The sequence below is a fragment of the Haemorhous mexicanus genome, chromosome 22, assembly GCF_027477595.1.
Source record: "Haemorhous mexicanus isolate bHaeMex1 chromosome 22, bHaeMex1.pri, whole genome shotgun sequence".
Lineage (NCBI taxonomy): Eukaryota > Metazoa > Chordata > Aves > Passeriformes > Fringillidae > Haemorhous > Haemorhous mexicanus.
This window is the reverse complement of record NC_082362.1, coordinates 7,876,939-7,897,171: the sequence shown is the minus strand read 5'-3', so window position 1 is coordinate 7,897,171 and position 20,233 is coordinate 7,876,939. Positions and strand designations below refer to the sequence as shown.

General features: G+C 54.3%; 1 protein-coding gene across 1 annotated transcript; it reads left to right on the top strand.

Moving 5' to 3' along the window:
• Window positions 1-2,718: 2,718 nt before the first annotated feature.
• TRARG1 (trafficking regulator of GLUT4 (SLC2A4) 1) lies at window positions 2,719-14,058 on the top strand. Its single transcript, XM_059866087.1, has 3 exons — window positions 2,719-3,108; window positions 8,096-8,228; window positions 8,776-14,058. The coding sequence occupies exons 1-3, from the start codon at window positions 2,719-2,721 to the stop codon at window positions 8,781-8,783; spliced, it is 531 nt and encodes a 176-aa protein (XP_059722070.1). The 3' UTR covers window positions 8,784-14,058.
• The last annotated feature ends 6,175 nt before the right edge of the window (window positions 14,059-20,233 follow it).

Here is a 20,233-nt window from a genome sequence, read left to right as displayed (position 1 = left end):
CCTGCAGGGCGGCGCGGGAAGGTAACGGAGCCGTGGCACACATGGGGGGAGCGGGAGGGGACTGCTCGGCGAGGGAGAGAAGCGCTGCTGGATGTGCCGCTCAGCTGCGGTGCTGGCGGGCTCCGAGAGCCCCCGACACGCTGTACAGGACCCTGCTGAGTGTCTCCCCTCTGCGGGAAAACTGCGGAAAGGTGGGAAGTCCTCTGGAAGGGCCAGCTCTGTGTTCCCTGTCGCGAGGTCTCACTGCTGCTGATCGCCGCTGTTATTTATTCTCTCTTGCTTGCTCTGCGAGAAAACACGAGTTACAAACCCAGCAGCAGGGCAGTGGCTGTTAATATGTGTGGGATGGACAGATGGGCCGTGGGGATCACGCTAAAGCCCCCGGCTGGCGGGTGGCTCTGGCTGCCGCCGGTGAAGGAGGGGAGCAGGAGCAGGCAAAGGTTACTGCCCTGGCACTTTTGACGCTAAGCTCATTGGTACAGACGTTTGTGCCTGGCAGATTTGCGAGGCCGGGAGGGGAGACAGATGTCGGCTTTCATAAACCCACCCGTCCAATTGCCGTTTCCTTCTGATCCCAGGGAAGTGGCTCTGTTGGGACGGGCCAACAGCACCCTCCTGGCCAAGTCCCGTGGAGGGGAGGAAGGGGGAATTTTACTGAAAAGGTTCCTTTCGTTCCTTTCCCCTGGCTTAGAGAGCTTGTGCCAGCTGCGAGGGCTCCCTCCTGCCCAAGGCTCAGCGAACTGGAATTGCTGCAGGAACCAGGCAGGGATTTACACCCACACACACCACAGCTGGCAGGTTTTTGGACAGGACATTTTGCACCGTGTGATTCCCACAGTGCTGAGCCCTGCAGAGCCCCTCCAGCCCCTCTGTTCCCACCCACCCCAGTGCTACCAGCATTCCAGGGGCAGTCTGAGCTCTCTCCCTGCCCAGGGACACCTGCTGGAACAACCATTCCAACCTCCTGCTGTTGAGCACCTGGATCTCCTCCTCCTTCCTTAATCCCTGGTGGGACAGGGGAGCTGATCCAGGAGCAGAGGAAAACTGATGGCAGCCAGGAGAGAGAGCTCTTTGCTCAGCAAAGGAGCCTCTTTGAAGTGCTGATGGTGTGAGGCATCCTGGCTTCAGCCTCTGACAGGTGCTCCCCTCACCAGAAGAAGGCCTGCAGCCACATCCTCTGAAGGAATCCTGCCTCTTCCTACAGGTCTGGGTGGCTCTCCCTGCTCGGGCTCTCCCTGGAGCAGAGCATGGCCCTGCCCTGCCCTGTCAGCAGCCATCACACGGGGAGTGAGAGCACAGCAACAGCAGCATGCAAAGAATATTTCAGTGACTCCCTAACTCAGGAAGGAACCCTCCTCCCCCCTCCCGAATTTTCACCTCCCTGTTTTTCCCACAACAGCTTTGGTGGTCAGCCCAAGAGAGGCAGATGGAAACAGATGGTCCCAGAGGCAGAAGTGGAAGGGAAGCAAAACCCTGTGAGACCCCCCCCCCGAGCAGGGTCACCCCACTGCTCTCAGATCCACATTCACAAACTGGGGCTCCTAATTCTGTTTGGAAGCTCTGGGATGGGGTCAAGCTCCGGGCAGGGCTGGGCAGCAGGTCCTGGCTGGCAGGAGGCTCCTCGGGCACCTCTCGGGGAGGCAGAAGGTGCTGGGTGTGCCCCGTAGGTGGCACTCACTGCCAGGGAAACCCCTGGCAAATTTGGAACTGAAGCATAATACAGAATGGGTGGAAAACATCAATTATTTCCTGACATCCAGGCTCTGAGAGTTGTTTTATCCCTCCCTCCTGCCCCTCACATCATCCCTGCTCCCAAGGATGGAAAAGATGTAACTCACACTGCACCAGCACCCTTTCTGCTCTGCAGGTCCTGTGTAGGGACGTGGTATGCCACTGTTCTGGTGTCCCTGTCCCTCAGCTGTAGTGTCACCACGGTCACCCACGCACAGCGAGGGCAAAGCGAGCTCAGCACGGCGTGTCCAGAGCCTCGCCCAACCCTGTGCCCGGGGACGATGCTTTCCCAGAGCGGCTGGAGCCAGAAGTGCCACGGGCACCCACACCCTGCCCAGACCCCTCCGGGCAGCCCTGCCCAGACCCAGGGCAGCTCCAGCCGCTCTCCGCAGCGATGAGGGGCTCGTGGGTCTGCTCCGTGTCGCATGTCCCCCGCCTGCCTGAGGAAAGGCTGGCAGCCAGCAGGGACAGCAGGGACAGGGGACAGCAGGGATGTGTGTACCCCGCACGGCGCTGCCCTCGGCATCCCCCGCGCCTCCGGGGCTGGAGGCGGCCCCGAGCCCGGCGGGCACGGGCGGAGCCCGGTCGGGGCTGGGCTCTCACGTACCGCTGCAGCGGAGCAGAGCCCGTGCGAGCCCCTGGGAAGAGCTGGGGGTCGGTGGGGCGGGACAGAGCCTTGGACTGGGCCGGGCTGAAGGCAGCGGGGACTCCCCGGCTCTCCCAGCGCTGCGCTCCGCCCCGCCGCATCCCCGCCAGCATCCCCGGGGGCCGCGGCGCCGCACGCACCGGGGCGGGCGGAGGCCGAGCGCGGTAAGGGGGCGAGGGGAGGGGGGGCCGGGGACACCCCGGGGGCGGTCCGCGGCCCCGATCCTGCCCCGGGGGCCGAGCCGGAGGAGGGGCCAGCCCGGCTCGGCCTCCCGCGGGGCGGCGGGCTCCGAGCGCAGAGCGGCGGCGGCGGGGCGCTGCCGGAGCCCGCTCCGCCGGGCCATGGCCAGCACCGGCTCCGCGCCCGGGGGCGCGGGCCCGGGCTCGGGCACGGCGCTGCCCACCCGCTTCCAGGAGACAGAGAAGCTGCTGTCGGCGACGGAGGGCCGGGAGGAGAAGGGCCTCCGCGGCTCCAAATCCTTCACGGCAGCCTTGCCCGGCGAGACGGAGCGCAACGGGCACGGGCTCGGCTACAAGTCGGTGTCGGTCGGGCACCTGGAGGCGCCGCCGCTGTCGCCGTCCCGACTGAGCCTGGGCAGAGCCTCGTCCACGGCCACCAGCACGGCGGCCCCGGAGCAGGGCCGCCCTCGGGACTACCTGGTGCTCGCCATCTTCTCCTGCTTCTGCCCCGTCTGGCCCATCAACATCGTGGCTCTCGTCTTCTCCATCATGGTGAGTGCGGGACTCTCCGGGCGCACGGACCCGCCCAGTTCGCCTCCTGCTTCCCCCGCCGCCGCCCCGACGGCCGCCCCGGAGCTGTCCGCGGTGCTGCACCCCCGGCACCGGGGCGCGGCGGGCCGGGAGGAGCCGCTCCGCTCCCGCCGCGCTCGGCCGGGGCTCGGCCGGGCTGTGCCGCCCGCTCGGCTCCCGCAACGCGCTCCGGTGCGGGGCCGGGGGGCGCGGGCGGGCGGAGGCGGGCGGGGAGCGGCGCCGAGCCCGGGGCAGCGCTCGGGGAGGCGGCGGGATGGAGATGGAGATAGAAAAGGAGGCGGCGGGATGGAGATGGAGATAGAAAAGGAGGCGGCGGGATGGAGATGGAGATGCGGGGAGGCGGCGGGATGGAGATGGAGAGGGGGTGGGATTCCAGGGCAGGGCTCCGGGAAGCGCGGTCCCTGTCCCCAGGCAGCGGTCCAGGTCTCGGCGGGTTTCCCCGGGAAGGAGCTGCGGGGTGAAGCCCTGACCAGGGATCTCCCTCCGCCCCTCCGAGCCCAGCCCTGCAGCAATGGGGAGACCCTGGCTGGAGGCTGTCGGCTGGCCTCAGGCACTTCAAAGGGACAGGCTGCACCTGCAGCTCCTTTAGTCGCCCTGGAGAAGCAATTTTCCTCCATTAAACATCCCCCACAGCCCAGCAAATACACCAAGAGCCGAGCAGGGGAGAATGAAGCCAGCCCGGCCTCCCACCCATCTCGGGTGCAGGTGGCTCAGCCAGCACAGCCCTACAAGCAGAGCCACCCCCTTCCCCAGCAGATGCTGCTCTCTTGTACACACCCAGCACCTTCCATGCCTTTGATTTGCAACAAAGGCAAATCTTTCCTTTGAAAATCAGCTCCATTACCTGCTTACCACACAGAAATACACGGAGGGGCACCTGCAGCCAGCACTTCCCCCCCAAAACCACCAACAACTTGAAGGCAGGCATGGTCACTCGCCACAAAAAGCCCTCTAGGGAGACCAATTTCCATTTTGAGGAGGAATCATCGTTTCTGCCAGTGCCAGCTGTCATCTGCGTAGTACAGTTGTGTGGCACAGCCTGTTTAGGCAGCAGCCAGGGAAGCCAGCCAGCCTTGTCTGGCTTTGCACTGCAAGGAGAGGGAAAGCAGCTGGGTATTGCACAGCCATGGTAATAAACAAGGGCTCTCACGGGGATTTGCCAGCCACATTAGCCTTCATGCAAAATAGATCCTCACACTGTCCCTTGCAGGCGTCAGAGCCTCCAGGGGGGTGGGGGTGTGCCTCGGGCCACACCAGAAGAAGAGTTAACAGTGGAAAAAGAGCAGGAGCTGGTTCTTCCTGCCAGGCTGAGAGGGACTGGGGTGTGGTGGCTGTCACACCCAAGAGGAGGCAGGAGCAGCAAGGCAATGAGATTATTGGGCTGCCCTCTGCTTCCAAGGCCACTGGCAGCACTGCCCAGGGCTCATCCAGAGCTGGGGAAGGGGGGGCAGAAGGTGCATTCAGCTGAGCTTGTTCTCCAGGACAAGGTTAATGGCACACACAGCACATCAGTAGCCAGTGCACATCCTCTGGCCCCTGCACAGTGGCCCTGCGCTCCCTGTCCTGTGGTTTAATTAATTATTGCAGCCCTTTCTAGTCCTGGCCCTGCCTGCACCATCCCCTCCTCCACACACCCACCTGCCAGCCAGGGACCTGGCAGAGGATGAGGAGTGATCCATCCTCCCTCCCTCCCTCCCTGAGGAACCAGGGAACATCTGGCTGGGTCCTCCTGCCAGCAGGAGCAGCTCCCAGGCACGGGTTGATGTTTCACCTGCTTACAGCAGGGAGGAACTGAGCTCCCAGTGACCCCCCCAGGCTCAGGTTTTCTCTCAGAGTAAAGCCCAGGTGTGCCTGATCATGCCCAGATCTGAGCAGGAACCAGGTTTTTGTGATTCCCATCGCCTGGGGAAGCAGGAGGACCTTTCCACAATGTGCTGACATTCCTTTAGCTCTGCAATTGTGCTTTTCTTTCCCAAGTCAAAGCTTTTGCACATGAAAGCTTTTTTGCTTTTTTTTCCTGGGTAATGAGCAGTGTCCAGAGAGGAAAGTAAATGAATGCTTTTGAGCTTAGTGTCTCATAAATCATTTTCCAAAAGCTGCTCTCAGATCCCAGCAGGGCCTATGGCCAGAGGTGGAAAAAACCCCTGCTCTAGATCCCTCCAGCCTGTTCCTGCTAACACTGGTTTCATGGAAATTAATTACCTGGAGGCTTCTCCACAGACTCTTGGATGTGTTTTTCTCACCAAGTGATGATCTGGCTGTTCTAAAGGGTTCAGGTCACTCCCCAAGAGAGGGAATGGGACTGGTGGACAAGGACGTTCCATCCCCTGGGATCCATCTCCTAGGAGTGCAGGGCACACACCCACACTGCATTCCTGCTCTGAATCCTTTCCTCTTCCCACCAAAGTGCAGCCACGTTGGGGGAAGAAGCAAAGGAGCCCCATCCCAGAGCCCAAAACTCCAAATAAATGAAGGAAAATTAAAAAATCCAGCCAGAACCACCACGTTAGTAACATCAAGGGCAGTTCTGCACAGCACTTGGTATCCAAAATAAATTCTGTCATTGCCAAAAGCTGTGGGAGAAGTCAGACTGTCCTCACCCATCACAGTCACCTGCCTCACTCTGGAGTTGACTGATACCTCTCTTGGAACGTTTCCTTCAACAAAAACACCAAGTGTCCAGGATTAATGATTTATTCTGGGTAATTGGTGGACGGCAGCAGAGAGCATCCAAAGCCAGTTCATAAATTGGGAAAGATTGCAGGAAAGAGGATGGGATGATTTGTCTTCCCCATCCCTGGGACTAGCACAGGAAAGTAATTGCCTTCATTTGCAACAAGGCCACTTAGGGAAAAAACCCATTTTGGGCAGTAACTGGAACAGACAGCAGTGGGAAACAGGTACAATTAATAACTCCTGAGTCATGAGCCTTACCTGGCCCACTGGGGCTGCAGAACAGCACCCACTCCCCAGGTCCTGCAGATTTTCCAGCTCTGGGCTGGAGCAGGGAGTCCCTTGGCACTCCCAGAGTGACTCACTCCCCCAGAGCCCTCGAGCCTTTCGGAGATGTTCTGCCTTGGTGGGCCTCGATTAATAAACAAGATGTTAATGTTTTTGTGTGGAAAGCAAAACAGGGGATTAGTGATACTAGAGAGCTATGATCACACTGTTCCACACTGCTTAATAACATATGTACAGTACCAAATTCTTGCTAAACACCCCATGCCAATGCTGATGTGTTTCTCATAATTGTTGAGGATAAATGAGCAGGAAACACTTCCAGAAGCTGTAGTGATAAATATATTGAATCCCTCAGCCTATGTATTTTGCCTGGAAGACAGCTAAAGCTGTGTATTTCACCACAATCTAACCCACACCCTGCCAAAATATTCCACTTGTTACAAAAACCAGAGCCTGGAAACCCAAATCCCCAGAGCTGGAGCTGTCAGTGAGCAGGGCAGGGATCCTGTCGATCCCTGGGCTCCTGCATCCTCCCCATCTCTCACCACCAACCCATGAGGCTTCATTTTGTCACCTCCTGTTCTGGGATGAAAATAGCTCTTGGCTGCATCCCGTTGCTTTCAGAGTGGGTCTGGCAAACCTGCTGGTGAGACCAGGAGGAGCGAGGTCCTGAGCACTCCTGTGTCCCTGCTGGGGACAGCCATGCCCAGGGTGGCTCCTGAGTGGGGCAGGACGTGGGCAGGGGGGCAGAGGAAGCAGCCAGCCGCCTGTTTGAGGCTCTGCTGTGTTCTTTTCGTGGTGATACAAACTCAGAGGAGCACATGGAAACCTCCAAAGCTGCGTTTTTCCTACGGAGCAGCTGCCCGTGCACAGCCTGGGCTGGGGATGCTTTGGAGCTGCCAAGAGGCAGTGGAATTAAAGTGGATGAATGGGAAATGGGGCAGCAACATCAAGTATTGGTTCAGATTCTCTGTGATGTCTCATGATTATTGCTGGAGCTGGCCTAGGCCTCCCTGCTCTTATTATTTATTTTCTTTTTTTAACGTGAGGCAGGAGATCCTTTCTATCACAGCTATTTCTGAGATACACATTTTTCAAAGGAAACTGGGATTGTTTTAATCCACTTCCACCTTTAACTCATTTTAACTAGTACCCTTGGGGTTTTTTAACTGAGAATTTCCCCAGTTTCAGCAGCCATGCTCCAAAGGGAGGAGCTGTCACACAGCACAGGGCTGTGGGGGCTGCTGCCCCACAGTTTGCCCCAGACCCTCCTGTTCTCCTCCAAGGCAGCTTGGCTGGAGATGGACTGGCCAGGGGAAGAAGCCTTTAACCCATGTCACAGTGTTAAATACATGAAAGCAGCCCCAAAGGAGGAATATCTGCTTCAAAGAAGTTAAACCATCAATAAAACCCCACTCCCAGAGAAGTTTAGGGGGGTTTTGCCCAACTCCTCCATTGGATCAAGGATGCTGGGCTCCCTTCTCCCCCTGTCCCACCTTGCTTCCCTTTCCCCTCACTCCAAGCTTTCCCAGCCAGGTGAAAATGTTACCAACGGGCCTTAAAACCCTTGACCCCCTTTTCCTCCCCCCAGACCCCCTTCCCAATGGGTTTTGGGGGTGGCAGAAGGGCACTGCACAAATCTGGGTAGGTTTTTGGTCCCACGAGCCGGGCTGGCAGCAAATGCTGACGCACGGTGAGTAATTCCACCACAAGTCCTCTCACAGCTGCCCTTCTGCTAAGTGCTGGGTGCTGCCCCAGCCAAGGGCAGGATGCCCAGGAGATCCTTTCCAGCAGGATCAGGAGGCCCTGCCCCCAGCAGTGATGCTTCCCCCTCACCAGGAATCCTCACTTTTTGCTCGGGAACCAAGTGATTGCCAATTAATAAAGGAGCAGGAAAGAAAACGGGGCTCAGTTTGGGGTTCTACAGCCAGGGAGTCACCCCAGGAGCTGCTGCCCCTCTCAAGGGACTCTTTTGGTGTCTCCGCAGTCGAGGAACAGCGGCCAGCAGGGGGACACGGACGGCGCCCGGCGGCTGGGACGCATGGCCAGGCTGCTCAGCATCGTCTCCATCGTGCTGGGGACCATCATCATCGTGCTCTACATTTCACTCAGCATCAGAGGTAACCCTTCCTTCTCCTTCCCTCAGCTCAGCTCCAGCAGGAGCCTCACCTGGCTCCCAGCTCCAGCCCAGGGTATAGGATAGACCTGCCCCTCATTCACCTGAGTGCAGTGGGAGGGTGCTGACTCCAGCTTGGTTTGACCATCACCAGCTGTTCAAAGATGTAAAAAACACCCCAGAGAATGGGCTCCTCCCAGTAGAAACACTCATTGCCCAAATGGCCAGCATGGAAAGTGCTCCCTGTGCTGTCCAGAGTGCCCTGGTGACCACACAAGGTCTCCCTGGTGAAAGGTCCTGCCCTAGCAAAGCCTGTGGTTGGGTTTAGAAGAGTGGAGTGCTGTAAAAACAAAAAAGTTTCAGAACAAAAATCAACCTGCCCAGAAATACAATCCCAAAATGTCTTGGGAACCTCCCAAACACAACCCAGCTGGCAAACCAGCATGATCAGCCCAGCTCAGGCAGACAGGGACCTCAGAAACACCCAAAGGAGCGTAAGGGGAACATCTGCTCCTGCTGCAAGCTGCCCTAAGCCACTCTTTCTTTTACAGCTTCCTAGAAGACGTTTCAGCATGCAAATACCTTGAAGAGGAGGAAGACAACTTTCCTTTTGGGGTTTTTACTTTCAGCCTTGCAACAAAACAAAAAATTGTCACAGTGTAGGTGGGCAGCCCTAGACAGTCTGCTCTGGAGCGCCGTCGGAAGGAACGCATGCTTCAATTCACCGCCTCCTGGGAATGAGCCTGGGCCAGGGACGGGATAAAAATCACCCTGAGGAGCAATGGGAGAGGCCACTGAGGAGAGGAGAGGAGAAGGGGGAGATCCACTACCTCATTCCCCTCCAGCAGAACTCACGGAGTGGGGAGACAACTAAAGTGCAAGAGGAGGAGAGAGTCTCCAGAAGGAAGCTGGTTTCGGAAGGAAGACACAAGGCGAGAACGGGACGTTTTTGAGGAGTCCTCCTGAGAATTTTGGCACAAGTCACTGGATTTTTGGGGGGTCGTTGGTTTTTAAATCGTCAAATTCTCTGTCTCTACAAAAACAAAACAAAACAAAACAACAGAAACAAAGCTCAAACTGCCATCAGGAGCTGAGAGCTGTTCCAGGGAGGAGGAGGGAGAGCAGAGCTGCAGCAGGACCACGGCTCTGCTCCGAACGAAACGCAGCCGCCAAAGCTGGAGGATGTGGTGGGTGCTTTTGTATTTTTGATGAAAAAAAAAAAAAAAAAAGAAAAAAAAGAGACAATGACCATTTGCATGCCTTTGGGAATGTTCTCCATGTCTGTTCCTACAAGCTCTTTTATCACTTAGGGCAGATCTCAGAGCTGGCAGAGGAGGATGTTGCTGCATGAGAACCCCGGACTCCTCCTCACCCCCATCCCATGGTGGGCTTTTTAAAGGAAGGCAAAATCAGGCGTTCCCTGTGAAACCACACCTTTCTCTGTGCACCCAAAGGGAGGTTAGCACCCCTGGCACTGAGACAAGAGCCTGGTTAATGCCCAGCAGCAGCACCAAGGCACGGAGAGCCCCTTCTACCCACTCACACCCCGATGCCACGGCACACAGAGGCTTCAGCGTGATCCAGCCCCCACCACTGCCAGTGCTCATCCCCCCCAACCCTCTGGGGCTTCAGCTTGGGGCCTTCCAGGAGATTTCCAAGGGCATGAAGGAGTTTTAGACTCCTGCTCCTCTCCTTGCACCCCTCACACAGCTCTTCTCACACAGCTCTGAAAATCTCCGGCGTCCCCGGAGCTGCCTGGGGGCAGTTCTGTCAGTCGTTGTATTATTTTTTAATGTTTTGTATTCACCACAACAAGAAAACAGACTCTGCTCCTCCCACTCTGTCTGTAGGCACCACAGGCCCTGCCATGTCTTCCACAGCACCTGGCTCCCTCAGCCCATCCCTGTGGGACCCAATCCCCCTGGAGGCTCCATCCAGCCCCAGCCCTTCTCCTGCCCGCTCTCCCCTCACTGCTGTGGGGGCTCCCTGGGCTTGGCCCTCTCCCCACCCACCCAGACTATGCAAAGCTCCATTGCCTGTGGTTTCAGCCAGGCTTTGTGACTTCTGGCCACGTCCACTGGCTCCCTGAGTCTCTTTGATCCAAACTTTGGGGACACACGACCAAGAGCTGCTCTGCCTGACCTTTCTGTTGTGTCCAGCTGACAACCTGTGACCTGAGAGCAGAGACTGACTGAGAAATGTTGTCCTGCAGGGCACTTCTGCTCCCTAACACCAATCTCCTGAAAAACACCCCAAATTTAGACCAAATTCAATGCTTCCCAGGGCTTGTCTGCATGGAGAACCCACCAAAAGAAACCTCACAACATGGTAACTGCTTGGCACTGACTCCTGCCCCGGGCTCTGAGTGGGCACATGGCTTAGCACAGGGTAGGGGTGGGGTGTAAACCCTGTAGTTACTCTGTAGTAACTAATGTGCAAAGCCAGGGACATCTCTGTGAAAATTCTCCTGTCACCTTTTGATTGCTCCTCTTTCAAGTGGTTTTTTCCTCTCGATGCTGTTTGAATGCAGGGGGTGAGAAAGCCAAATCCCCCAGACACGCTGTCAACATGTTTCTCTCCACTGCAAGGGATGCCAGGGGCTCACAGCAATAGCACATCACTACAGCACTTTCTTGGGCTCCATTCCCATCCACCCCTTTGCCAGCACTCCATCTCAAACTGCTGGCATCTAAAATGGACCAAATCTGCAACTTTTCTTTTGCAATTTATCTTTTGTGAGTTCAGCAGACAGGGACTGCTGAGCATTGCTGGGTGGGAGCTCCCTCCTCCATCCTCTGTCCAGGAACTCCTTCTTTTCCTCCTGAGCCCTTCAGAAACCCTCCCTTGGATGGTCAAACTTTCATTTTATGGCTATTGAATTCCCATCAAACCCCCCAAATGTTTCCCTCTTTAACTCTTGGACTCAAAGGCTGCTTGCTGGGGAACACGTGGGGGTTTTTTGGAGCTACATAAGGGCAGTGCTGCCTGTCCCTGATTTCCTGCCCTTTGCCCTTGGAGCTGCTGGAATTCAGCTGATGGGAAAGCCCAGGAAGCTCCTCCTTGGGCAGGAAGGGCCCTTTTTCAGGGAAAAGTGCTGGAGGCAGTTCTAGGACTTGAGAGCCCTGAGCGTTTATTAAGTAAGGATTTAAATGCTCTTTTATCATTATATAAAGCCTTTCATCTAAAGTGCTTCTCTGCATCCAAAGGATTGAACCCTGCCACCCCCCACGAGGTGGGCTCACATTACTGCTCTAATTGCAGGGATGGCAAATGCTCAGGCACTGAGCAGCTCCCAAACCAACCCCCTTTTCTTTTCTTTTCTTCCTCCTCCTTAACACAACCATGTATGAGCACAGATTTCCTTGGAATCCGGGTTTTTTTCAGTGGGATGTAAAAACTGTGCCCCACTGTGGTTCCAGATGGGATTCCTGCAGCCAGAGGAGGGAGGGGGTTTGTGAGGCAGCTGCACTGCTCCTGCCAGGAGAATCCCAGGCCAGGGCAGCACAGAGCAGTGGAGGTACCAGGATTCCCTTGGATGCAGGAGAAGGCAGAAGATTTCCCCAAAACCCAGGGGTGATGATTTCTTTGTGTCTCCTGTCTCATTGGACAGCTCAGGTGATGCTTCTCACCTCACTATTAAGTCCAACAAAAAAGAACAGCTAAGACACTTGAATCCCTTTCATTCTAAAATCTTCCTGAATTGTACTGCACCCTTGAACTCAGGATTTTTTTTCCTTATCCTGCATTTAAATCCAGAGGAAAGCCTCTACAGTCATCCCTGACAAAATATTTACTCTGCTTGTAACCTGCCTCTGCAGTGCTGGAGGAATAAACTCTCCAGGGACACCCACAAAGTCCCTTGCCCTGCTCCCCACCAACTTCTCCACGTTTTTTGCAGCCTGTTCTGCAAAGTTTTTGCCACCTTGCTCTCCCCATCCCCCAGGGCTCTTTCCCAGCCCAGCTCCCTCTTTGGCTCTTTTGGGGTGGAATTTGCTCCTATTTGTGCAGGAGGAGGCTGCAGAGCCCCCAGCCCTTGGCACACACTCACCTGGGCAGGGTTACAGGGAGGGGGATGATGGCAGATCTTCATCCTGAGGCCACCAGGCACAGTCTTGGCTGCATCCCCCAGGGAACTCTCCTGACCTCAGCCTTTAGCACACAGGAGGGCAAACACAAAAGCTGTGCCGTGAGCCCTTCCCTCTCCAGCCCCACCCAGCAGCCCTGTTCCTTATCCCCCAGCTCTTTGCCACCTGCTGCAGCCTCCTCTGAGCACACCCATCGGAATTTTCTGTGTTTGCAAATAAAACAGGCACAAAATCCTGGCCAGCTTCTCTCCCCTGGTGAAGGAAGGGTGAGAGCACAGTGATAACCCAGCCCTACCTGCCAGGGAGGCTGAGCTGGTAGGAGGAGAGCTCTGAAGGGATGGAGAAGGTGGGAAATGTCTCTAAATGTAAGCTGGAGTAGGAGTTACCATCGACAAATGTGGGATGGAAATCCTGGTGGGATGGAAATCCACGGGAAGGATTCTCCCAGCAGAGCTGGGGCTGCTGGCACCTCCCTGGCACTGCTGTCCCTGGGCTTCTTTGCCTGGGTTTGGGGCAGAGCTGGGCTCTGTGGGGTGCCACAGAAAGGCTGCTGGCTGCATCAAGGCTGCATTGAAGCTTTAAGCTGAACCAGCAACAAACTTGGCTTGGTTTTGTAGCAGCTGCAGTGACCCAGGGTCAGGGAAGGGCTGGCCCGAGTCAGTGGGGTCACAGCAGCACCCTGCAGGCACCAAAGGGATCTGAGCCCCACCAGGGGGAAGAAAGTCACCAAAGGACTTCAAAGTTGGCTGTGTTAGGGATGGGTTTGCTTTTTCTGGCGGGTCTTTCACCCTGTTCCAGTTTCCTGCTCTGTCCCTGCTCTTTGCTGGTTTTACCACGCTGTCCCCTCAGCATCCCCACCCCCGAATTTGCTGTGTTAGGGATGGATTTGCTTTTTCTGGCTGGTATTTCGCCTCTCCCTGCCCTTTGCTGGTTTTACCACGCTGTCCCCCCAGCATCCCCATCCCAGAGCTCTCCTGAGCCCCAGAGCTCTCTGTCCCTCCCTCTGTCCCTCCTGTCACCCGGACAGGTCCTGCTGCAATGAGATCTCATCTCTGGGCTCGGGGAGGGCTCAGGGAGCTCTGACCCCGCTCCAGCCCGCACAGATTTCTCCATGCAGACACGGGGAGCAGATCCTGCCTTTCCCCTGGAATGGAATCTCCGTCTCTGTTCACTCCGAGCCCAGGGAGAGGCTGCGGGGAGGCTCCCGCCGGGCTGGCCCCACCCTGGCCCTGCTTTGTTTCTGTCACAGAACCGCAGCCGGGGTTGCCCTTCGAGCTGAAATTATTCCGATTTAAGCTCGTTTTCCTTTCAGTATACAGCCGTCAATTTTGGCAAAAACCAGATAGGTTTGGACTGAAAAACTCCCCTGCTTGGGCCCAGTCCAAGGGGGTGTGGGGGGATAGCAGCCTTTTCAAACTGGGAATATTTGTAAAGCATTTGCTGACACCAGTAGGTAGAAAAATTCCAACCTATAAAGACCCATCCAGGATAAGAAACATCAGAAAGGGAACGTGTGCAGGATTCACCTGTAAGGCAGCCCTGACACCACCTGGGAGCCCTTAGAAGGTGCCAGGATTTGATCCTTGGCATGGAAGTGCAGGGTCCATCCCCCCACTGGGAGAGCCACAGCTCACACACAGCATGAATGCACCAGGAATTGCAGCTGGGTGCTGCTCTTTGCTGACAAATGTTTCTTTTTCTGCAGGATGGTATGGTATATCTTATATACTTTCTTTGTATTTCTTGGCATGAGAAAAAAAAATTAAAATGTAACATGCATGGTCAAAGCTGAACTGTTTTTTTTTCTGTCTAAATGAGAAAAGAAATAATCCAAGCTATTCATTCAGTGATTGCTTCACACTCTGAGAGCAACCAGTTGGTATTTTGGGAGCAGTGGGTTGCAAATAATAGGTAGAGGCAAACACCATCCCCTTGTAACAGCACCTAAACCAGTAACAGCCAAACCAGTGCTCTTGAGGTTCAGCTTCACATCTCAGAGAGCAGCTGCTCAAAGCTCTCAGGGCCATCAGCCAGGGTTTATTCCTCACAGCCACACAGGTCCGAGCTGACACCACACTTCAGCTCCTCCCCTTTTACACCAAGGCTGGGTTTGCACAAAGCCTCTGTCACTCAGCCACAGCATCTCCCCACCCAGCAGAGCCAGAGGCATCACTGTCTGCCCAGCTGGGCTTGCAGGGCACCTCTGAAGAGCCACATTTATCTGTCCTGGTGGAGACACAAAGTGTGGATATTTAGAAAGTCACTCCCCGTGATTCAGCAAAGCAAAGAGGGTTTGGGTTGGTGCTACCTGTGAGCAACAAAAGGCACTGAGGGCTCTTGGTGGGGACAACCTTGAAGGAACAGATGCCACTTGCATCCCAGCCCAGGAGTCTGAGGCTGCTCTAAAGCATCTTCAACCTTCTTTGTGCATCGCTGAAAGCATTCAGCAAGCCAGAAGTCTGAGCTGAAAAAAAAAAAAGAAAAAAAAAAAAAAGGAATGGCTTTGTCCTGGAGGGGGAGGAGGAGGATTTGAACCACACAGAAACCCCCAGGCTGTGGAGAGATTCCCCTCAGTGCTGAGATTCCCCCCCAGCACCCTGACCATGTCACCAGCTGCAGCCCCAGACTTCAAAGGCCAGCCTGGGCTCTGATGTTTCACTGGAACAAGGCAGTGCTGAGTTCTTCAGCTCCTGTTTTATTAATACCCTGCTCTGATGGGCTCATGTATAATAGATTCACACAGGAACAGCAAGAGGTTCATGTCCAATTTCCACGTTGCATACGTTCTCTGCTGAGCACTCTGGGCTCTCCCTTCACCTCCCAGGGTTTCTCTTCTCTGATAAATTTGCATGAATTTGGGGTTCAGGCAAAGGACAGAAAATTGGCCACCAGTTCCTCAACTGGCTTCCATGACTTTGTTCCAGTCAGGAGCAAGGAATTAAAAACACAGGGAGTACATTTCCATTTTCTCTCTGGCTCCTAATGCTGGCTGCTGTTGAGAATGAGCAGCTCAGGGATTCCTTGGGCCCTCCAAAGCCTCTCAGGAAGTCATTTGGGAGGTGATGGAGCCCTGGGCTCAGCAGCCACAGGGGGAGAGCTCAGGGCTGCAGAGAGACTTTGTGATGAGCAGCACATGAACATCCTGGCCCTGGTATGCAGAGGTGCAGCCCCCAGCATGGGCCCAAAATGCAAAGATTGCACCCCAAATTCTCCCTGCTCACAGAACAGCTTCTTAGCTGCAAAGATTTAAAAAATATTAAATTTGGGTATATTGTGGACATCAATATTTGAAGCAGCTCACCAAACACACTCCTGGTAGACAAAACAAAAGAACAGAGAAAAAATGAATTTGTCTTTGTGAGGGTGCTGAAAGGCTCCATCTCCCCATTTCCCTACCCAGATTCAGCCTCCCCTCTGCAGACAGGAGCTGTTCTGCAGCTCTGCACGTTGCATCCAGTCCAAAGCTGTCTCTGCTGCCCTGCAAACACAGTGGGAGTGACACAGCCACAGCTCCACATCCCCCCCAGAGCCCTTGGACCAGGAGTCCAGCTCAGCATGGAATCAGTGGGGCTGGAAAACGCCTCTGGGATCATCCAACCCCTCTGAGATCATCAAACCCAACACCCCTGAGATCATCCAGTCCCTCGGAGATCACCAAACCCAACACATCTGAGATCATCCAACCCCTCTGGGATCATCAAACCCAACCCATCTGAGATCATCCAGCCCCTCTGAGATCATCCAGCCCCTCTGGGATCACCAAACCCAACACCCCTGAGATCATCCAGCCCCTCTGAGATCATCCAGCCCAGCACTGCCATGCCCACCACGTCCCCAGGTGCCACATCCTTGTGCCTTTGAGCCTCCCAGGGCTGGGGATTCCACATGATCCCACGTGGTGGATGTTTCTGTCACATCTCAGAGGGATTCTTTAGTCAGACAAGTTTGGTAGACTTTGCACAAGCTTGGGTTAGGTGGTGAGGATTTGGGATTTGTGTGTTGGAGGAGAGCCTGGCGTGCCCAGGTAAGTGGGAATTGCACCAGCAGATCTGCTTTAAATCAGGGCTTCTGCTCTATTGCTGGATCCTCAGAAGGTGGAACCTCTTAGAACACCTAAAATAGAGAAATGGGGATTTCTCCATGAGCTCAGCTACCTCGTTTATGGGCTAAAAAAGCCCAACCAACTGACAACTGCTGGCCCTCATTGTTTCCAGCTAAGCTGTGATGTGAGATGCTATTCTTGGTCAAGAGCTGCCAGTGCTTCTGAAGCTTGTGAAGTTGTTTGCTTTAATAGCACACAGCATGAAGCAAAGCAAAGACTTCCCAGCAAAATGCTCCTTCTGCTGAGCTCACTGCACCTCGCTGCCTCCTGGAAATGTTTAATTACAGCCTGAGGATTCCCAAGCCTTTTCTTCCAATTATTTGATCTCAGGTACAATTTCATAAAACCCTTGTTTTATCCTCCTTCCCAGCAAGGATCAATGCAGATGGATCATTTCATCAGCTCCAGATGGGCAGAAAAATAAGCCAGTCCCTGACACCCTGTGCTGTAATTCCTCACTGGTCTGGAGCAGCTGGCCCAGGTATGCAGCAAACAGCAGGAAGACACAAGGAGCTCCTGTCTTTAAAGCAATGCTCTATTTCTACCTTGATTTTTGACTGCAAACCAGAGTGGGTATAAGCTGTCCTAAAAAATGAGTTAACAGCTCTTCTTCCCCTGCCCAGAACTCCCAGACCACCAGCACTCACCTCCCAGGGGCACCACGACTGCAGAGGGAGCTTGGCTGCTGAGTTAAGGAGCCCCAATTCCTCAGGAGGAGTGGGAGAGGCTCGTTCCCCTGGGATGTGGCTGTGGTCAGACCTGAGGATGCTGGTGGTGCTGCAGGATGCCCAACCCTGCCTGCCCTGGCAAAGCTGACTCCAGGAACTCAGGTTTTCCAAGACCAACCACACACACACACGCACCTGAGTGAATGGAAAGGATCCAAATTCCAAAATCCCCCCAGCAGAATCCCTCATCTGCCCTCCCAGGGTGGCACAACTCGATCTGAAATCACCCTGAACTATTACAAGAACTGCTCATCCCACTGTGTTTGTTGGTTTTTATTTTAACACAATTTCATCTAAGCCAAAGCGTAGGCTTGGAAATTATTTACATTTGCTGAAATGTTTGGAAACACAGGAAGAGCTGGCCAGCAGACCCTGCTGTAAGGAACACACAAGCTGGAGGTGCAGCTTCTCCCAGTACAAAGACTTATTTGTGCAGAGAGGGCAGACACACACCAGCAATTGTCCCTGCTGCAGCCCGAGCCCCCTCCTGCCTCTTTCCAAACTTATTTCTTTACATAAGCAGTGCATGCTTTTATAGACCTGAGTCACAAACCTCCCCACCTCAGTAATATTTTGAAGTAAATTTAGCCCTGGTGATACATGCCTGACCTAGAGGAAACTGCATTTACAGCACAGCAGGGAAAAATCCACATGTCCCCCCTCCTGCACTTGGGTGTTGTCCCACATCCCCACATCAAGGCTGACCAAGCCCCAGGGTCATTCCAGCCTCCCCTGACACTGAAAGTGGGGGACACACAAAGGATCCCACCAGGTTCCCTCCAGTTTCCAGTGGAGACAAAGTCCTTGCAGGGTCCAGTCACTTTTTAATGTAATAAATTGTGGTTTGTGTGCTAAAGCTGGACCTGCCAGGCCCACCTGATCAGCACTTTCCCAGCTACTCACGATTTCTTTTTACACCTGCAACATTCCTGAGCATCCTGCAGAGTCTTTAGAAAAGGCTCCCTTTAAAAACCTGAGGTTTCAGCAGCATTTCACCCTGGAAGAAGCCAGCTCAGCAGAGCCCTGGAGCAGGAGGCTCTGTAGCAGATGACATGCCCAGGCACAGGCACCACGAACATCTTGGGGAAGTTTCCACTGTACAGCTGGCAGCTCAATGGGGCTTTGCAACCTGCAGAGAGGAGCTTCTATTTTCAGTGCAGCTTTAGAAAGACAAAGGATGAAGAATATTGTCCCCACTTCCAAGAACTCTGCATCAGACCGAGGGGTCTGGGCAAAGGAGATAAGAAAAGAAATAAAACATTGAAACCCTCCCTGCTTGCAGCATTTGGGGGAGAGCCCCACGCTGTGCTTGTGCACCTCAGAGGTTATCAGTGAATTTCCTTCAGGTTTGCCTTTGGTTGATAAGCTCCAATCACCCTGGACAACCCTTCTGGAGCTCAAAGGGTGCATTTTTAAGAAAGAAACGAAAATTATGAAACCAAAAAAAAAGGAAATTCATGTGTTTGAAATGTCTCTGTGAAGCTGAACAGGAACGAAGAGAGAATTGGATGGGCAGTGCAGTGAGCAAAGCAACACAAGATGTAAGATCTGAACAGCCCCGATGGCAGGAGACCTCTCCAAACCCACAGGGTGCCAAAACCAAGACAACCAGAAAACAACCTGCGAGGAGAGGATGGCAAACGCTGCTTCAGGGGTGCAGAGGCTCTGATTTCCAGCCAGCTCCTCCTGCCTCACTCGGAGCGCTCTGGAATCTGGGTTAGCAAAGCCTCAGGGTCCCATTAGGAACAAAGAACACGGGAAGGGCTGCGCCAGGCGGGGATGGAGCAGGGCAGAGCTGCAGCACACGCCTGGCAGCCAGGGGAAGATGAAGGCGACAGCCGGCTCCGAGTGTTAATGAGCACAGCCCAGCTGCCAAGGCACGGCGCTGGCAGCACAGATTTTCTACCTGGAGATGGTGGATAAAAGGCTGGCATTCGGGAAAAGGCAACACCAACTGTAAACATCGAGGTTTTCTATTAAAACACTCCAAAATCGAGTTCACGGCGCTGTACACCGCCCACGTTGGGTGAAAGGGAGGGAACAAAGGCACTGGTGTGAATTTCTAATGGAGGGCTCGGCTCCCTTTCAGCAGGAAAGCTGCTGGGGAACGGCTCATCCATAATGCAGGAAGAGCCAGTGCGCCCAGCCTGCCAGCAAGGACAGCACTTCCCAACATGAACAACACCACTCTGGGAGGCGCATGGTTAAAAATATATATCCTATGCCTGTGCCACTATAAATTATTGACTGTACAGGGAGCAGGAAAAAAGGATTCAGTGCCATTAATAATTTATTTTCTAATCCAAACGAAGATGGAATTTTATGCACCACTTATTACCAGCACCGCAACTGGAAAAACTCACTGCACTTCCACTGTCTGGAACCAGAACTGCCTCTCCATTTGCAGAAGTTTTTTTGAAGTTTCTCCTTTAGCTTGAGCCATACAGTCAAAGCATTCCCTTGGGAGAGCATCTGGTCACTCCTGAATATTTAGCAGGCATTAAGGATACAGAGATGTATCCCTGCTGTAAGGCAGCGTTTACAGGCACAGCACGACAGCTCTGCAAGGAGAAATCCCTCTCTTCACTCCCAGGTATCACAACACCAGGCAGCCCTGCTGCTCTGAGAATACAAATTTGGAGTGGCACTGAAAGATTGAGCATTGATTGCAAAAGCAGCAGGCACAGGTGGATCCTTCAGGCACAGTGCTGCCTGGCTGGAACAAGGGAGGCTGGAAAACCTCAGGGTAACAGAGTCCCCTCTGTCCTGAAAACAGAAATTCACAGAGAGAGATCTTCCTTTTAACACCTCTAAAGAAAATCATCCCTGTTCCACCTGGTGAAGAAACGAAAATAACAAATCCAGGGAAAACCACCACAAGCATAATCAGCCCCTCCTAGGCAGGAAAAACACAGCCCTCAAACCATTTTGGGTCAGGAAAGGCTCCATCACGCCTGATATTTGATATAAAACCTGAGAACACACTGATTTGTATGTCCAGGGATCATTCCAAAGGGGTGGGATGAATCCCCTCTGCATCTTCCCTGAAGTTTAGGTAGGCAAAGATTGTCAAGGGGAGAAATAACCAAGCACC